Source organism: Heloderma suspectum, chromosome 7 (assembly GCF_057233095.1).
Source record: "Heloderma suspectum isolate Gila_16-S chromosome 7, 16-S_ref, whole genome shotgun sequence".
NCBI classification, from domain to species: Eukaryota; Metazoa; Chordata; class Lepidosauria; order Squamata; family Helodermatidae; genus Heloderma; species Heloderma suspectum.
The window spans coordinates 104,025,142-104,042,729 of NC_139464.1; the positions used below are offsets into that span (position 1 = coordinate 104,025,142).

Genomic DNA, 17,588 nt, shown 5'->3' on the forward strand with positions numbered 1-17,588 from the left:
AAAGGAAGCTGGGATACCTGGCTAGCCAACTAGGAGGACTACAGGAGGAGGAGTGGGGAATAAACCATGTTGTGTGGCTTGTTTATCTGATCATCTGATGGAAGTACAGTAGGTTGTTTGCAAAACAGCCTACTCTGCATAGCTTATCACCCACCGTTGGTTAGCATGATATATGAACAGACCCTTGGACTCAGACTGGAAGGACCCAGGTTCAAATTTCTGCTCAGCTGCAAAGCTGAGGCCATTCATGCTTTCTCAGCCTAAACTATCTCATAGGGTTGTTGTGAAGATAAAGTGGGGAGGGGGGAGCATGTACTTTGCGCTGAGCTTCATCAAGGAAGGGTGATATAAAATTAATCAGTCAGTCACTGATGACTGTTTCTGTTGCCGTGTCCTAAATGTTGTGGCTGCAATGAAAGGCTAAGGAATCCATTTCCTAAATAATTCTAATTGGAAGGCTGTCCACTCACAACGGAGTGTAGGATACTTCCACACAAATGCACACACAGCTCATTCAGTTTGTACAGTGATCAGACCGAGCCTGGCTCCAAAGAAGTACTAAACAGGGAAGCAGTTGCTGTTACCTGGGGGAAAAAATAGTCTGTACAAGCCATAAGAGTTCATCTCCAAAAGGTAGCAGATATGATTTGATATCTAGCCTTTACTAGGTGTCCTTCTGATAGTTCAGTAGATAACGTTTTTGTTTGTTGCCAAGAGTGTGGATAGCCGGGAAACTCGTATTTAAGGTACTTCAGGAAGAGCCAATTATGGCAGAATTAATGTGAATAAATGCCTTGAAAGTGAGGTGCTAATATGTTACCATCCTCAACCAAGCTGGTGTGACTAATCTGATTTTAAACTTCAGCCTGTGCTAATTACTTCAAAGGTGAATGCAAGTTGTTCAGTATTATGTGAGAGGAAATTATGTTTACTGCAAATATTACCATACATTGTTGCTTGCCTTGTGTTAACAATTCAGCTTGATCTGCACCCACCCCTTGTTTTGTCACAAATAATATCTTATGTATTGTATGCACAGAAGGACTAAAATATCAAAATATAACCACAGAGCTAAAAATAAGCTCTAAGATACAATTTTAAGATACATCTAGACAGTAGAGTGAGTAGCATGTTAAAATGCCTGAGGGAATAAAAAGTCTTTGCCTAGTGCTGAAAAATCAACACAATATCATATCTCTCTGGGGGGCACCACTGAGAAGGCCCACTCACAAGGAGCCACCACCAAATCCCAGTGCAATCAAAGCAGGGCCTCTGATTATGATCTCAAAGCATGGGTAGGAGTGTATGGGAAGAGGCGGTCCTTCAGATACCATGGCCCTAGGTCCAGTTCAGGTACCATGGCCCTAGGTCCAATCAGCAGTCAACAAGATGCCTCCAGGATAAGCTGTGCATGACGTTAAGGAACTTCAATGTTTATTTTCTAGCATCTAGTACTCAGTTATTTTATTTTATTTTATTTTATTTGTATTTACTAATTACATTTTTATCTTGCCCTTTCACTACAAATACCACTCAAGAGAGCTAACAATACTAAAATATAAAGTAAAATACAAAATTATAATTAAAAGCAAATCAGTTAAAAACAAATCAATAAAAAAGAAATAAACAGCCCCCACTAGTTAAAACCTACTTCAGTAAACAGCTTAAAAGCCCAAAGCATTTCCCTTTGTCAAAGGATGATTCAAATAGTAGATATAATCTGGGTCTATGGATTTTGAGCATATTTTGAGTGTTGACTTTTTGATCGTGAAACTTTGTTTTTTTTTCCTGAACTCCAGAGCCAGTGTGGTGTAGTGGGTAGTGCAGTGGTCTTTGACTGGGAAAAACTTGGTTCCTCTCTCAGCCATGAAGCTCATTGGGAGAAGTTGGACCAGTCACTGTCTCTCAGCCTAACCCACTCCTGGGTAGCTGTGAAGACATAAGGGAGGTGGCCGACCATACATGCTGCCCTCAATTCTTTAGATAAAAATATGATAAATAATAAATAAATGTTCTTAATATGGTTCTAATTTATACACAGGGGTCCCAATCAGGCCATTCCCCCTTCCCCTAACCACCAATCAATGTGTAGTTTCCCAGCTTTTGTACAGTTTTTTTCCCATTCTAAAAGACTAAAACGCCTCTCCTAAAGCTTAGTTACTGACAGTAAGAGCTTTAAGCTAAAATATACTGGGGGGGTGTGTACCCATTTTGCCTTGCTCCCCCTGCCTTTGGCCACACCCACCACTGGAATGCAGCCCCCAAAAGCTTCTCTGAAATTGAACTTGGCCCTTGGGCAAAGACCAAAAACTTCTCATATCATCAGTTCAGATTGTGGTGTAACTACTACTCCAGCACAATGTCACAGGGGGTTGGACTTGATGGCCTTGTAGGCCCCTTCCAACCTTACTATTCTATGATTCTAGCGGGTATACATGGTATATTCTACATGTGATTGTATTATCTCAGAACAGGTGGGTGGCCATGTGTTTGAAAGAGCCTCCATGATAAAAACCTTTCTGCTGGTGGAAAACATGTTTGGGGGAAGGTTCTGAATATGTTAATCCCTATGTGTGTTACCCTGGTATTGTAGGTAGCTGCACTGGCACAGGATCTTAGTAAGAATGAGGAGCCAGTCATAATGTGCAATTTTCAGAAAACCCTTCACTATACTTCATCAGAAAATTGTTGCATAATGTGGCAAAAATTGCAGGCAAGTTTACAATGATTTCTTGGATCCAAATGGGCTAAATAAGTTATCCAATTTCTCTTTGTCAATGAAGTATTGTTCTCCAAATGGTTATCCCTTTTTTTACCATTTCTCCTTCATTTTGAGTTATGTCTGCAGTTAGCTCACAGTGTGCGAATGGTAATATAAGTACTGTATGTTCTTTTACTTTGATGCTATTTCTGTTAAGCTTCACATGTGGGTGGATTTGAAATACACTAGCATGCCCACCTGCTGCACATAGATAAAATGTGTTGTACTGGGAACTTGAAATCAGTTGTCTAGAAATGAGGACTGCTTTCTTTTAGCATCCAAGAAACCCTTATTAATGGTCTCTTTAAAAAAATTCCGTTATCACACTGCTTTTTAAGCAGTCTCATTACTGTCTTTTCCTAATGTCTTTTCTTTAGGTGTTTTCTATCCTTCTATAACAGATAAATAGCTGACTTAATCATCTGTCAAGTGTGTGTGTGTGTGTATTCATTTTATGCTCACAAGTTTCTGTTGGCATATGTGAATATTTTCCAAGAAAGCAGGAAATACATCGCTATCAATTTCTGTAGATTGAATAGGTGGTGGAGGGGAGATTCCTTCAAGCAATTAAAGATGCAACCGCAGACATCAGGGGTGGCTGAACTGTGGCTTAGGAGCCATGTGCAGCACTTGGATAGTTCAGCTGTGGCTCTTGAGCCAACAAAGGTGTCTAAACATTTTGTGGCTCCTGGACTTCTCCACAACCAATCCCTGCCTTTTGCAGCCAGCTGGAGGTGTAATTGCGGGCAAAGGGGAAGCATTTTTTATTTATTGTCTTAATTTAAAAGATTTTGTGGCCACCTTTCAGGGCAGGAGCCCTCCCAAGATGGCATAAAATAATAAAACACATAATACAAATCGATACAGTCTTCACAACAGCAATAAAAACAGCAACAACAGTGAACATACCAGGGGAAGCCAAAGTATAGTATGTTTTCCATGCCTTCTTAAAGGCCTGCAGTGATGGAGCCTGGTGGACCCCCGATAGCCACTTATTCCAGAGGTGTGGGGCATTTGCATGCAGGAAAGAGAAGAGGGAGGAGAACTGTTGAAGAAGCATGGAGGGGAGAAGACAGAAGCAGCTGCCTAAGAGGTGTAGGCTGTCAAATACTACAGTGAGGTGTGAACAGTGTGGAGGGAGAGAGAGCAGTCATAGCCAAAAAGGAACAAGCACAAGCCCGAGTCAGTGAGAAAAGGGAGAGGAGAGTAAAAAGGCCTGGAGAAGGGTTAGAGGTGAGTCACCTCTGGGGTACTTGTGGCCACCTTGCAGGAGTTAGGCCCAGGCTATGGCGCCTTAACCACCCCCACCCCCATTTTATGCTTTGCAGGTCTTACCTAGGAAGGGGGGATTAATCTCTCTCCAATTCAGAAATTGTCCAACAGTGCTTGTTTGTAGTGGGCAAAGAGGAACTTTTGTAGGAAATATGTGCAGGCAATGAGCTGGGCATCTTGCTACCCTGCAGCGCGCCCTCTCTAATCTGATGCTTCTGATCTGAGGTCCTGCCAAAACATGACATCGTTAAGTCTTTACAACATGCAAATACGGAGATGAAACTTGAAATCTTAAGCCAGAATGGGAGGGAGGTTTTGCAATCACTGTCAAAGGAGGCAAACCCCTGCACCATGTCTGCAGTTCATCGTTCACAAAGCCAGCAGCTTGAAGTGCCACTATGGAACAAATCGGAAGAACATTCAGCTGAATATCCTCCTGGAACAGAATTAAGGAAAAATAGGCTAACTACTTTAATATGTAATGCATGCATAAAGGCTGTGTGCATCTTGTAGCCCCGCTGAACTCGGTATGGCTTACTTCTGAGTAGACGTGTACAGGATTGTGCAGTAAGTTATGTCTCTTTCTCAAGCCCACTGATGTTTAGTGTCCATTATGAAGCTGCCTTTTAAGTTTTGTTTTGTCTGTATGGTATTCTAGTTACCATTTTTTTGAAATGGTCATTCCATTTCGCTCACATACGAAAGCATATTATTGTCACTTTATATTAACGGATCATTGCAAAAAGAGACTAAAAGCACCTTTGGACTTGATGATCCTGCATAGCGAGCCAAATGTGTAACCATGTCTGCGTTTAGCTGTCAGTCAGTGCAACATAGGGATGTATGAGAAATTCATTTCAGTTCGTTTTTATCAGGATTTACCCAGTTTGCCCTTTTTGGATTGAACAAAGACTCAGTTGTAATCTGTGGTTGAAGTTTGTACATTTCTGAACTTGCAGTGTGATTCATGGACCCCCTCCAAATGTGTTCAACAGCATGCATACGTTTGAAAAATGAGTGCTTTTCAACAATGCTCACAAAAACACTTTAATCACTGGGAGAAGAATGCATGTATTTCAAAGATGCACACAATTGAGAAAATATGCATGGATTTTCATGCAAAAACTAAAAAACAAAGCTTGTGATCTGATACAGACTTGAGTTGGAACGAGCTTTGGCATCAAATTCAGAGAACATCAGCAAGCTCAAGTGTTGCTGATTCACACATCACTAGCACAACATCATTGGCTGCATTTGGATACATTCACTATATCTTTCTTGTACTGTTTTCTTGCTTATCTGTCTTGTTCCGTCTCAAATCCACTTTTCTTCCTCTGTGACAGGTGATGATGATTTTACATACTATTTGATTTGCATTCCAAATCAAAAGGGTTGTCAGATGAAGACATGACCTTTCTTTTATATGAATAGTTAACTCCATATTTTATAGAGAATAGTTCCTCTCCTATGTCCCACCCAGTTAAGAAGAAAAGCTTGACACTGATTACTTGTTAATAGGGCCCTCACAGTTTTATTACCACCACACTCAGTGGTTTCAGTCTCGATGTCTTTGTCCTGAGTAATCATAGATGAAAGGGCTTTTGACCCTAAAACCTCGCCATGTCCAAAGCAGCTCAAGGCATGTATAGCAATGACTTCCTTCCACATCTAGGATTCTACTCCATTTCTTCAGGGAAGTGGCCACTGCCTTGCTTACTAATGTCAGAGTCCCTCAAGAGCTGGGGGTGGGTTGGGAGAAGGAAATGTTTAGAAATATTCTTTTGTGGGACATATCCTCTAGACCAGGAGTCTCTTCCAGAGTAATGTATCTTAAACAGAGTGTCAGGATTCCTTTTGCCCCCACTGAACTTCAAAAGGGTCATACAGATGCAAATTCTCAGTGACTCTCAGTCTACAACGAAATGCCTTCAGGGGGTTCAAAAGATAGCTACAAAAGTTGCCCGTTTGAAAGGAAAGCAGTCTCACTAGCCTAACTTAAGGGGTGGGAGAAAGTTGTGCGCTCTCTCTCTCTCTCTCTCTCTCTCTCTCGTGTTCACGCAAGGCCAATTGGGTAGACCGTCTAAGTTCTGCCCCCGCCTTCTCCCTTTTTGATCTGCGTCTGCATCTGGCATCTATTAATTCAGATCCCCCAAACCCCGCCTCTCCCTGTTCGCTATCTCTCATGGGGGGGGGTGAAGAAGGGCCCTCCTCCTGCAGCTGGACCTTTGAAACCTGAGGAGCCTGCCTAGCCATGTCTGGACTAGCCTGGGAACGTACCTCCCTCATGTCTGGCAGTTCTTCTTCAGAATCTGAACTGCTCACCCACTCCCTGCGCTCAGAAACACTCCTGACACAGAGGGTGCGCCACCAGTGGTCTTATCAGGGCAAGACTCTGTGGCAGTCTTCCAGGGCTCCACTCCGCGGAATGAGCAGGAGGGCTCCCAAAGGCAGCAGAGTTGGCTTGCCACATTTTGAAGTCACTGAAGTAACACACATTGCCATCCGAGGAGGGGAGAGGAGCATAAGACCATTAAATCCAGAGTCTAAAATTACCTAATTACACTATTGTGCTCCACTAGTTTTGAATGCATGCATATGCAGTCTCCGTTAATCATGCCCAAGTGCTTTTCTCATGCTTTCTACACCATTCTTCACACTGCAGGCTAGGGACAATCTGAGAACAGAAAGCAGAGAATTCCTTTAGCAATAGCCACGCTAGTCAACAGTTTGAAGAATCAGAATCCTACCCTCTGGTGTAGCTTCTTGGACTTCAGCAGGGTTACACCAGTGTTTCCCTTAGCGTGCATGTAATGTGTGGAGATCAACACGAGTGTAGTTATACTTATGTCCTGCTATTACATGGCCTAGTGGTGCATACACCTGTGTGTAATATCCTCACATGATGGCTTGTATTCTAGGGTAAGTGACTGGAAGTTTCCAGAAGGACAGTCATCCTCTCCTCCCACTTCAGTTCCCTGTGCCCCCCAGAAAGCTGAAAAGAAGTCTGCTTGATTTTGGCCAATCCCCCCCTCCCCCAGCTCACTGCACCCCATCCCACATTATTCAGGAGGGCCCCCTGACTCTCTGGAGAGATTGGGAGGCAAGTCCACTTCACTTTGCCTAATGGTAGGGCTGGACCTGGGAAAAGGAATACTCCAGCTATAATTCAAAGTACAATTCTCTTGTATTCCATTACTATAATGTATTCAGCATTTTTAATTGGATGGTGGGTTGTCCTGTAAGCCAGTACACTGCTGCTGCAGAGAGTGGGGAAGAAGAAGGCCAGTATTCCACCAGGTCATGCAATGGGCCTGGTGGGCAACGGGCCTTCCTCCCAACTTGCTTGATATATTGTGATGCCAGGCTGGCAATGCTTTGGGCTGAGCACATGGGAGGAGGGAAGGAACATCTGGTAAACCAAGGCATCAGCTTAGATTTGGGGTCCCAGGGCATGATCAGGGAACACGTGACTGGTGTTCCTGTTCCCTTGAACCATATCTCCATGAAGCCCTGTACCCATATAAGTTCTGTTTCATTTATATTTCATTATACAATTGGACATGATTCAGCCGAAGTTTCATTGCTGTCAGTGATTTAAGAGTTAAATATGCATTTATTGCTCCCATTGAAATCATTTGGATCTAAAGGTGTTTTAAGTTCAGCTGGATTGAACTGCGTAGTTGCAGCTGCACATATGGTACTTGTCCACTGAACTCTGTGTAGGATGACTGCATTCTAGGTTTGGAACTGAGGGCAAAGCCGGGGGGGGACTGCAGTGGGAGGAAAGAATTGGTGAAATCTGTCGTCCCCCCCCAGATCCTCTGCTGAATTGCAAGCCCTTCTGTGAACAAAAGGAGCCCTTCCATTTGCACAAGGGAACACAGGATCCAAGATCTTGACTTAGATTTAGTGGCTTGGTAGTTGTGTGTGATAGACGCTTGGTTTAAGTGCTGGATAATGTTGCAGTAGAATTTCTTTAATGTATTGAAGGGTTGTTGTTTTTCCTTCTGAATCTGAGCAGCCATTGGGATTTGCATTCGAAATATGTGAAGCATCCTGGATCAAGTAAAAAGAAAAAAAAAATGGTGAAACCAGCTTGAGAGCTACTGAAAAAAGACTTTGCTGACTTGCTTGCCAATGAAACTATGCTACCTGGATCACTGAATTCACATGTGCATTCATCTGCCCCTTTTCTTGGTGATGGACCCTTGTCTTGCTGATGGAGATTGACTAGGGGAAGAATACTGACAGAGATTTTAATGAATTTCAGGGTACAGAAATGAGAGTGACTGGCCTAAAGAAGAGTTCTGTTTTGATGCATTGTCTGTGATGCTTAATTATGTTAAATGTGTAGCGAAGTTGGTGAATAAAGTGAACATCCAAGATAGTCCAGAACAGGCTAGGTTAGTAGTGGTCCCTGGAAGGATAACGTTGGTGAAAATTATAGAGCCCTATTTATGGTTGAGTGAGTTTCCCTGTTATGTATCTGACAGAGGTCCTGAGGCTTCAAGCTCTTACTGTGCCATGTGCCATCTGCATCACAGTATGCTATGCACACTTCTAAAATATATTTTCTGAAGCAATATAGGGAATTGAATGAATCAATATTACTGAAGGTAAAATACCTCTGGGGAAGGATTTGTATGTGTCTAAATAAGATCACTTCTGTCAGAATGTAATTCTCATGTGAAGGAACAGGTTTCTGCCAGTTGGTGCTGACAACCCTTTTGGAAATGAGGTATTGTGAGAGAGAAATTATTTCTACCCCACCATGATTATATTTTTTGTACTGTGACATTGCTTGCCACCTGATGGTTTGCTATGCGTATATTAAATAATGCCCTTATTTACTGATTATTACTTTAGAATTTGTCTTAGTGGTTGTTTCGAATGTTAGAGTCCATTACTGAATTGCCGGAGTGCAGCCCAAGGGCTGCTTTTCGTTTTAAGTCCTCCAGTTGACTGAGCAAGTTCTTGCAGGCACTCCCAGGGCTGAGTACACCTGGAGATATACTGTCAAATTGGGTGGCTTCACACCCGATATAATCGGTGCTGTTTTTCTTTCCACTGGCCTCACCATGCAGAAATGGCCCATGCCTAGAGTGTGATATTGTTCCGCATTCATTTATGGTTCCATGCAGGGTCCACAAAAGAAGATCCTTAGAGCATGTCCCTGAGTGACTTCCACAGTGCTGCCATCCCTGGATCTGCTGGAAAGCCTGTCACTTGCTTTCATCATTGAGATCGTAATTTTGTGTTCCTATAGAGACAGAGGCATAGCTCTCGGGACTCATCCCATGATAAGAGAATATGAGGTGGGAAGCCAGGTTAAAGTGCAAAATGCCATCTTCCATAGAACAAGAACAAAACAACAGTTCCAGGACATTGTTGCTGGGAATTAAGATTGTATGAAATGTAACCTAATTTTCCCTTTCAGCCTCACATTCCATTTTAAGGGACAGGATTTTATGCATTTGGATTAGTGTACTTAAAAAGAAACAATTTGCATTACTCATATGCTTACTGCAGCTATCTACACAAGGTGAGGCTAGCCAAGTGATTGGGCCATTAACTGAAGGACAAAGAAGAAACGTGGCTGTAGTGAACTCACTGCACAGGCTACACCAGTCAGTGCTAAAAGTAAGTGTCAAGGATGCTTACGTACTTCTTGTTAAGTTGTGGTTTTAATTCTTCTACATAAATCTTTAATTGGGGAGGATGTATAAACACTTCTAAGGTGGTTTCTGTTAACAATGGAGTGGAGCCCAATTTTCATGTCTATTTTTGGGGGATGGGCTGCAATTCTGGCTGCAGGTTTTTGAGGGCCTTTGGACAAGTTACCTTCAATGGCCCCCCACCCTTAGCGAGTCTGCCTTCTCACCAGCATTGTCGCTTGCAGATATTGCTCCTCATCCTCTTTCTCATCATTGCTGCCCCTTGCTTGCTTGACAGGCAGAGAGCCAGGGAGCAAGTAGGCAGGGGTATTTACTGCTCCTCCTTACTGTCTCCACCATTGTCCAGAGGGAGAGGTAGGTGAACAAGCAGGTTGCAGTGGTGAAAGGGACGAATAATTCCAGAGAGCTCTTGTCAGTGGACCCCTGCTGGAATGTGGGCCCTCAGCAGGTGCCTGACCGTGTCCACTCTTGACATTGGCCCTGATGGGCTGTCTATAACTACTTAATAGGATGTGTTTGCCTTTTCCTCTTTTTTCTTTGTGTATTAGTGTACTTATGCCTATGACATGCTGTCTTTCATGTTCTCTCCTAACTCAGAAGATTGTGGTGGAATTGGACAGAGTATATATTCTTGAATGCGTTAGCTTACATCACAGATTGCTTTGTACTTGTGTAGGAATGACAAAGGGCCATTTAGGGCTTCAGTTGAGTAATAATATGAGCTGGGATCCAAAGAGCTATTGTAGGTTTTCACCAGGACTTAGCCACGCTCAGTGGGATTTCTGATCCCCACCCATTTAAACGGTAAACCCATATGCCATATCACAAATTGCATTGGAAAGTTAAGTCACCTCCGTTTTGAAGTGCTTTGTCCTGTGGCATAGTGGCAGGTTTTTAAGAAGCACAAGCCCAAAGCCTAGAACTAGTTGGATTTCTATTTGAATACTAGCCATAGTGTTAAGATTAGAGGCCGTATCCTAAAAGCGTAAGAGAACAAACAAAAGCCAGTATTTTTATCTCTCAATGGTTATGTCATTAAGAATTCTATATATTGGATTGTTTTCAGACACAAATTTGTAGAATATGAATTGGTTGTTTTCCTCGTGGGTTTGAAATTACACATTTCAGAATGCTTCACTGAATTATTTTTTGATAAAAACAAATCTTAAACTGAAATTTGAAAGAAAAAAAGAAGAACGAAATCGCTAACACTCTGCTTGAATGCAAATGCTGAGCATGTTAGAAATAGTTATAGAGGATCAGACGGATTTTTGGGTCACAAGGTGTTGGCTCCATAGCTTTTTAAACCAAAATGCTGTCGGCAGCAGGGGAAGATGTGAGATGCATTTAAAAGATGGGGGTTTAGGTACTGCATTTAAAAATTGTGGAGGTCCATGAGGATCAATGGAATTAAATACTTTTTTTCCATGTTATGCATAGATGGACAGCATCATTTTTATCATGAAATTACACTTAGGGTTAGTATTTTTAGAAAATGCCATGTGCTTTTCATTACAGACAGAGAACGTAGAGATTCTAGGGTGCCATTCTGATGGGAGGCTCCTGCCTGCAGGATTATCCTCTGGGGACCTGTAATCCAATAGGCCGGAGGTGCTGTACGGTCTCATATGGTCTCATACCAAGTCCCCTGCAGGGTTAGGTTTAGATCAGCTGTCTCCAACCTGGTGCCCATCAGATATGTTGAACTATAATTCCCATCATCCCTAGCCAGCATGAACAATAGCCATGCTGTTGGCTATAATGGGAATTGTAGTCCATCACCTCTGATGGGCACCAGGTTGGAGAAAGCTGATCTAGAGTGAGGAGGTTGAGATGAACATTTGCTGGTCCCCAAAACCTAGGTGGGGAGGGGCCCATTGTTGCCGCCATTTCTACACGAGGCATTTATTGTGTGCTCATGATTCCCCACTCACAGTAGTTTGTGGGTGCTGTACACCTCCTCCTCCTCCAGGGCCTCTCCCGTGCTTTGCAATCATTATAGTGGGGATGGTTTCCTAACAAGGAAAGTCTGGCATTTATCTGAATGGCGGCATGAGAAGGTTCTCATGCCGCCATTCAGAGAATGCCAGACTTTCCTTGTATTTGTACAATTCTGCTATACCACACCCACCTATTTGTTGTGTAATGGAACATATAGAAAGGCAGAGAAAGAAGAACCCCAGGAAAAATACATGTAAATGAGCTGATCTTAATCCCTCAAAGAATCTGAAAGCAGAAACCTCAGTAAAGGGGAGGGGGTTAAAAGCCTCGTGTAGAAAAGCCCATAGTAGTAGTAAATGAGAGTTGGCCTCACAAGGGTCTCAATGTATGTTAAAATATTGTTCTGCTCATCTTTTTAGGTGGTGTCCAGCCAAAGTACTTTTCCAGCAGCTTCAGAAGAAACTATTAGCACAGCCCTGAAGGTAAGTGAATATTATAAACTCACAGAGGCAGATTTGAAGCCTGCTGTTTTCCCCACACTTCCCCACATGCAGCTAGTATTTTTCTTGATTTGCATTGTTACAGAGGTTGAATGAGTTTTAATTTTCTTCATTTAATAGTGTATTAAATGCATAGAGAACCATAGAATCATAGAATAGTAGAGTTGGAAGGGGCCTATAAGACCATCACGTCCAACCCCCTGCTCAATGCAGGAATCCAAGTCAGAGCATCTCTGACAGGTGGCTGTACAGCCTCATCTTGAATGCCTCCAGTGTGGGAGAGCCCACCACCTCCCTAGGTAATTGGTTCCATTGTCATATTGCTCTAACAGTCAGGAAGTTTTTCCAGATGTTCAGCCAGAATCTGGCTTCCTGTCACTTGAGCCCATTATTCCGTGTCCTGCGCTCTGGGATGAGCGAGAAGAGATCCTGGCCTTCCTCTCTGTGACAACCTTTCAAGTACTTGAAGAGCACTATCATATCTCCCCTCAGTCTTCTCTTCTCAAGGCTAAACATGCCCAGTTCTTTCCGTCTCTCTTCATAGGGCTTTGTTTCCAGTCCCCTGATCATCTTCATTGCCCTCCTCTGAACCCTCTGCAGTTTGTCTGCATCCTTCTTAAAATGTGGTGCCCAGAACTGGACACAGTACTCAAGAAATGCAGACATATACAGAAGGGGGAAATACAATACATTAGTAATTTTTTAAAAAAAAACAACCTGTCATGCATATGTATGTATGTATGTATGTATGTATTTATTTATGAAATGTCTATGCTGCTCTTCAGTTAAACATATCAGAGTTTTCTTCCCCTCCACTTTAAGATAAAATAGAGTAAACCTGCAGATGGATGATGACCCCAAAACCATTCAGTTTCTTCAAAGCTTCATTCAGTTACTTCATATGACTGTCACATCATGTTAAAATTATCTGAACAATTTCTTCTATTATAAGTGACTCTTTCCTTGTTGGGCCTTGTTCAACCCATTGCTCCACATGAGGGGAGTGGGAAGATTTCCAGCTAAGTAGCACCATACTTTGTGTGTGTGTGTGTGTGTGTGTGTGTGTGTGTATCTATTTCTATATATAATATCATAGCAGAAAACAGCATTGTTCAAAATTAGTCAGACTTTTTATAGTTTAATCGTATCTTGAAACTCATGGAGTGTAAACATACTGTTGTCTCATATGTTTCTTTTTTCTTCGCTATTTTTCCTTCTTGGTTGTACTTCTAGACAGTCCATGATTTGATGGGAAACGCTGTGCAACCTTTACTGAACTCAGTTGGAGACTCAATAGAGGCTATTATCATCACTATGCATCAGGAAGACTTTTCTGGGTAATGGAGTCACTACTTCAGTGTTGTCTTAAACATGTATATGATAGGTGTACCATATAAAAAGCAGACATTCCATTACCCCAGTGACCTTGCAACAGAAGCGCTTGTCTCAGCAACCAAGCTATACTCCAATCTGCTAGTGAACAAAGCAGCAGTAATTCTGGCTGCCAAAATGCATGCTGTTCTAATTATCTGTCTGCCTGGAAAGTAAAGTTGGACAGTACTTTTTAAATGAAACATGAGAAGAGGATTCCAGTAAGGATGAAAAAAGGGATTGTTTTGATTATTTAAGGTGCAGTCCTATGGCTGGGGCATGCTGGGAGTTGTAGGACTTTTCTCTGTCTAAACATGCGTAGGATTTCACCCTTAGTTCATAATATTTTAATTAGAAATCTTTAGGGAAAGTCTATTTAAATATGTTGTATCTGTTTATGCAATAGACTGTGAAAACTGATTGGACACAAATTTCATTTTCAAAAATGAGATTTTGATTGAGCTCTTTATATTGATTTTTTTCAACAGAAAATTAATATAGAAATGTATGTTTAATAGTCTCTCCCAAGTCTCTGGAAAAGATACAGCATGACCTTCACTGGGTCTTTCAAGCCCAGGTTTTCTTTCTATACTAGGATGATTCTCAGATGAGCAAGAATGCCAGGTATAAGCAGAAGGGAAGATGTTTATAGAGAGGAGGAATTCCACCTGCATGTGCACCTGAATACCACTTTCTAGGGAACACAAGTGGGAGGGTGCTATTGCACTCCTGTCCTGCTTGTGGACCTCCCATAGGCATCCCATGGGAACAGAAGGCTGGACTAGATAGGCCTGTGGTCTGATCCAGCAGGACTCTTCTTAAGTCAATTTACATATCATACACGTGGAGATGTTGGGAAAACCTGGACATTCCCTGAGGCTTTGGAAGGAGACAAGCATAGCCTTGGTCAGATTTATGGGAGAATTGGCTAAGAGAACCCCACACCAGACATTGCAAGGTTCTGTTGAATGGGTCAGGCAGCTCAGGGTTATCAAACTATGAGAGCTTCCGCCCTTCACTTAGCCTTGTTTTCCAAATAATTATGAGGAACATTGCTACAGATCTGGTCTGTACTTGCCCTGTCGTCGTTGTTTTAAAAAGATTCAGCAGTGCAATGAATCATCCTAATGCAATTGTCAGAGCCCAAGTTGTGGGGTTTTCTGTTCCAACTCCACCCCATTCTGCTTCAGCTCTGATTGCTCATCCTTCTCTGTAAGGAAATCCAGTGGAAAATGTTAATGTTTGAAAAATATTTTAGCTTTATTAAGTGTGATTGAAACATATGTAGGACCGCAATCCTTTTTAAAATGGCAGGACTTTAAAAACAAACACATTGAGAGCTGTTTGTTCAGAGTAGAAGACTTCTCATGTGGCCTGTCAGGCTTGAAGTCTGACCCCTACAGTTGCTCTGGCCTCACTAAAGCTTAGACTGGTTCTGCCCAGAGTAGAGGACAATGTGTATGTAATCTGTGGTGCAGAATTACAACACTTTAAGAGACTAACTCAAAAACAGAGTAGGGGGTTGGAGCAGGTTGGGATGTTTACACCATGACATGTAGCCTGGTATGATGTGGTCTGTTATGAAAGAATTATGCCAACAGTCAGGCCATTTAGGGGCAGGATTTAGAGTGTTAGTCTTCCTGCCAATGAAAATGCTGTAGAGTTGTTGTGGAGCGGGGGAGAACAAGTCAGTGGAAGGGTGAGTGTTTTGTTATGCAGTAACTGAGGGGAAAAACTGCTTCAGAGACTGCTTCCAGAGACAGCTCCTGATTTTTCTATGCCAAAAATAGATGCTGTGATTCTTTCTGCTGATGCTGTCATCTTTTGCAGGATGAGGGTGAAACAATAAAGCCACAAGCACTGTTCTGTTGATATAAACAGGAAATGAATGTTCTTTTTCCTTTTTGGTTCTTCTGGTAGATCACTACCCACTTCAGGAAAGCCTGATATCCCTTGTTCTCTATACATGAAAGAGCTACAAGGCTTCATAGCAAGAGTCATGAATGACTACTTCAGGCACTTTGAATGCTATGACTTTGTCTATGAGAGTACTGAAGCCATTGCTCAGAGAGCAATTGAAATTTTTATTCGCAATGCAAGCCTACTAAGGCCCCTGGGTGAAGGCGGGAAAATGCGGCTTGCTGCTGACTTTGCACAGGTAAGTGAACGAAGACTCGTCTTAATTTTATTCACTCACTGAACTAGACATTGGATTAGAAATGGTATGCACCAACACATACAAACCCATGCTGTCTGTTCTCTTCCTCACCTAAAAATATCTGTATTCTGCACCTGTAAAAAGCAGAGCCAGATTTTATCACTGTAATAAATTACGATTGGTTTACACGTTTGGCTAAAGTATTTGAACTGCCAAGATTGGAGTTTGAGAGGAGATGCTTTGAGACTTTGGCTATTACCGTCAAAAATATACTTTCTCTTTGCTTTCCTCATTATTGCAGTTGTAAGCTTTAGTTGTAAACCTCCAGTGAGTACAACTGAGATCCAGATTCAAAGACATAGTTGGCAAGTCCCTTCCATAGAAAACTCTAAAATGGCATGTGTAGCCATTGCAGAACAAGGACAGATATGGTGAAACTATTGGGGCCTCTGATTTTGATACAGACCAGTTTCCGCCAGCTGAACATCCTGTGCTGTGACAGGGTCTCAGCCAACTGTTTCAGGAGTGACAAGAGAGAAGGGTGCTCTGGATGCATGTTGTTGTACTGATAAAGGTAGTCCTTTCGTTAACTTTCCAAACACATATTTTTTTATTATTCTAGTTGTCTTTTATCTCAGAATGTAGTGGCACCATCTTATCTCTCTGCAAAGGTTATGCTATATCCCACTGTGTTTACTGTAGCTATTGAATTCTGACTGAGAATAAGGTCTCTAGCAATCTCTGTGCTTTGAGAGGGAAGTTTTAACTAAACCTGCAAATGGCTAGCTTTGAATTTTTCTTTTCTTGCACCTCTTCTGCTAATCTTTTATTTTACCTTGTTTTCTTTCTACCATTTCTCAGTAGTCCTCTTTTTCCTGTAGGGAGAGCATTTCTTTTAAAGAAAAGGTACTTCCAGGCCACCCAAAAAGCTGAAATTTATGTGGGTAGCTATACAACCCACAACAGCCCAACTGCTAGTGTAGCCTGAAAACAGGATGGCTCTATATCTCACTGACCCATTTTCAGACTTTGCTAGTGATCAGGGTGTCATAGACTATGCATGTACCAAATTTCTGCTATCTGGGTGGCCTGAAAATATCTTAACTATTGTGGGGTACACCCTGACTACTTCCAGGGTGAGATGTGACCAATCAAACTTGGGATTTGAAGTTTACCTCATAATAGAAACTAGCATTCCAACACAAAGCAAGAGCACAGAGTGCAAGATAAGATATTTCTTATCTTCGTAAGCTGCTCTGGGGGCCTTCTTTGGCTGAAGGGCGGGATAAAAATGCTTTGAATGTATTCATGAATGAGAACACTGGCTGGAGTGCTGGGCATTAGGAGTTCTAGTCTCTCTTCTCATGGATTTGGGAAAAGGACACCTCCAGTAGGAGCCAGGAACGGGCATCTGTGCTTGGAAAATGTAAGCTTTTTTTACTTGTTATGTATAAGATGCCTGGGCTTCACTTACTCATGGGGTGCTATGGTTGATCCTCACTATGGGTCAATCTAGCTGGGACTTCACACACATTTGCAAATTAAGTGCTTTTTTTCCCCCTTGTAACAGGGAACTTAACATGTACTCCCAGATAGTTAAGGTACCTTAATAAATTCCTTTGTTGTTGTTGTTGTTCAGTCGTTCAGTCGTGTCTGACTCTTCGTGACCCCATGGACCATAGCACGCCAGGCCTTCCTGTCCTGCGCACTCTCCCGGAGTGTGCTCAGGTTCATATTCATTGCATCGGTGATGCTATCTAGCCATCTCATCCTCTGCCGTCCCCTTCTCCTTTTGCCTTCAGTCTTTCCCAGCATCAGGGTCTTTTCCAGAGAGTTTTCTCTTCGCATTAGGTGGCCAAAATATTTCAGCTTCAGCTTCGGTATCTGTCCTTCCAATGAGCACTCAGGGT

At 42.3% G+C, this 17,588-nt stretch overlaps 1 protein-coding gene across 2 annotated transcripts in view; it reads left to right on the plus strand.

Annotated features, from left to right (window-relative positions):
* COG5 (component of oligomeric golgi complex 5) overlaps positions 1 to 17,588 on the plus strand; it is a 238,313-nt gene that overhangs the window by 196,975 nt on the left and 23,750 nt on the right. For both annotated transcript variants that reach the window (XM_084811049.1, XM_084811051.1), the window contains 4 exons: positions 9,563 to 9,673; positions 12,069 to 12,131; positions 13,383 to 13,486; positions 15,441 to 15,678. In XM_084811049.1, the coding sequence (XP_084667175.1) occupies positions 9,563 to 9,673; positions 12,069 to 12,131; positions 13,383 to 13,486; positions 15,441 to 15,678 (516 nt within the window). The remainder of the gene's footprint in view (positions 1 to 9,562; positions 9,674 to 12,068; positions 12,132 to 13,382; positions 13,487 to 15,440; positions 15,679 to 17,588) is intronic.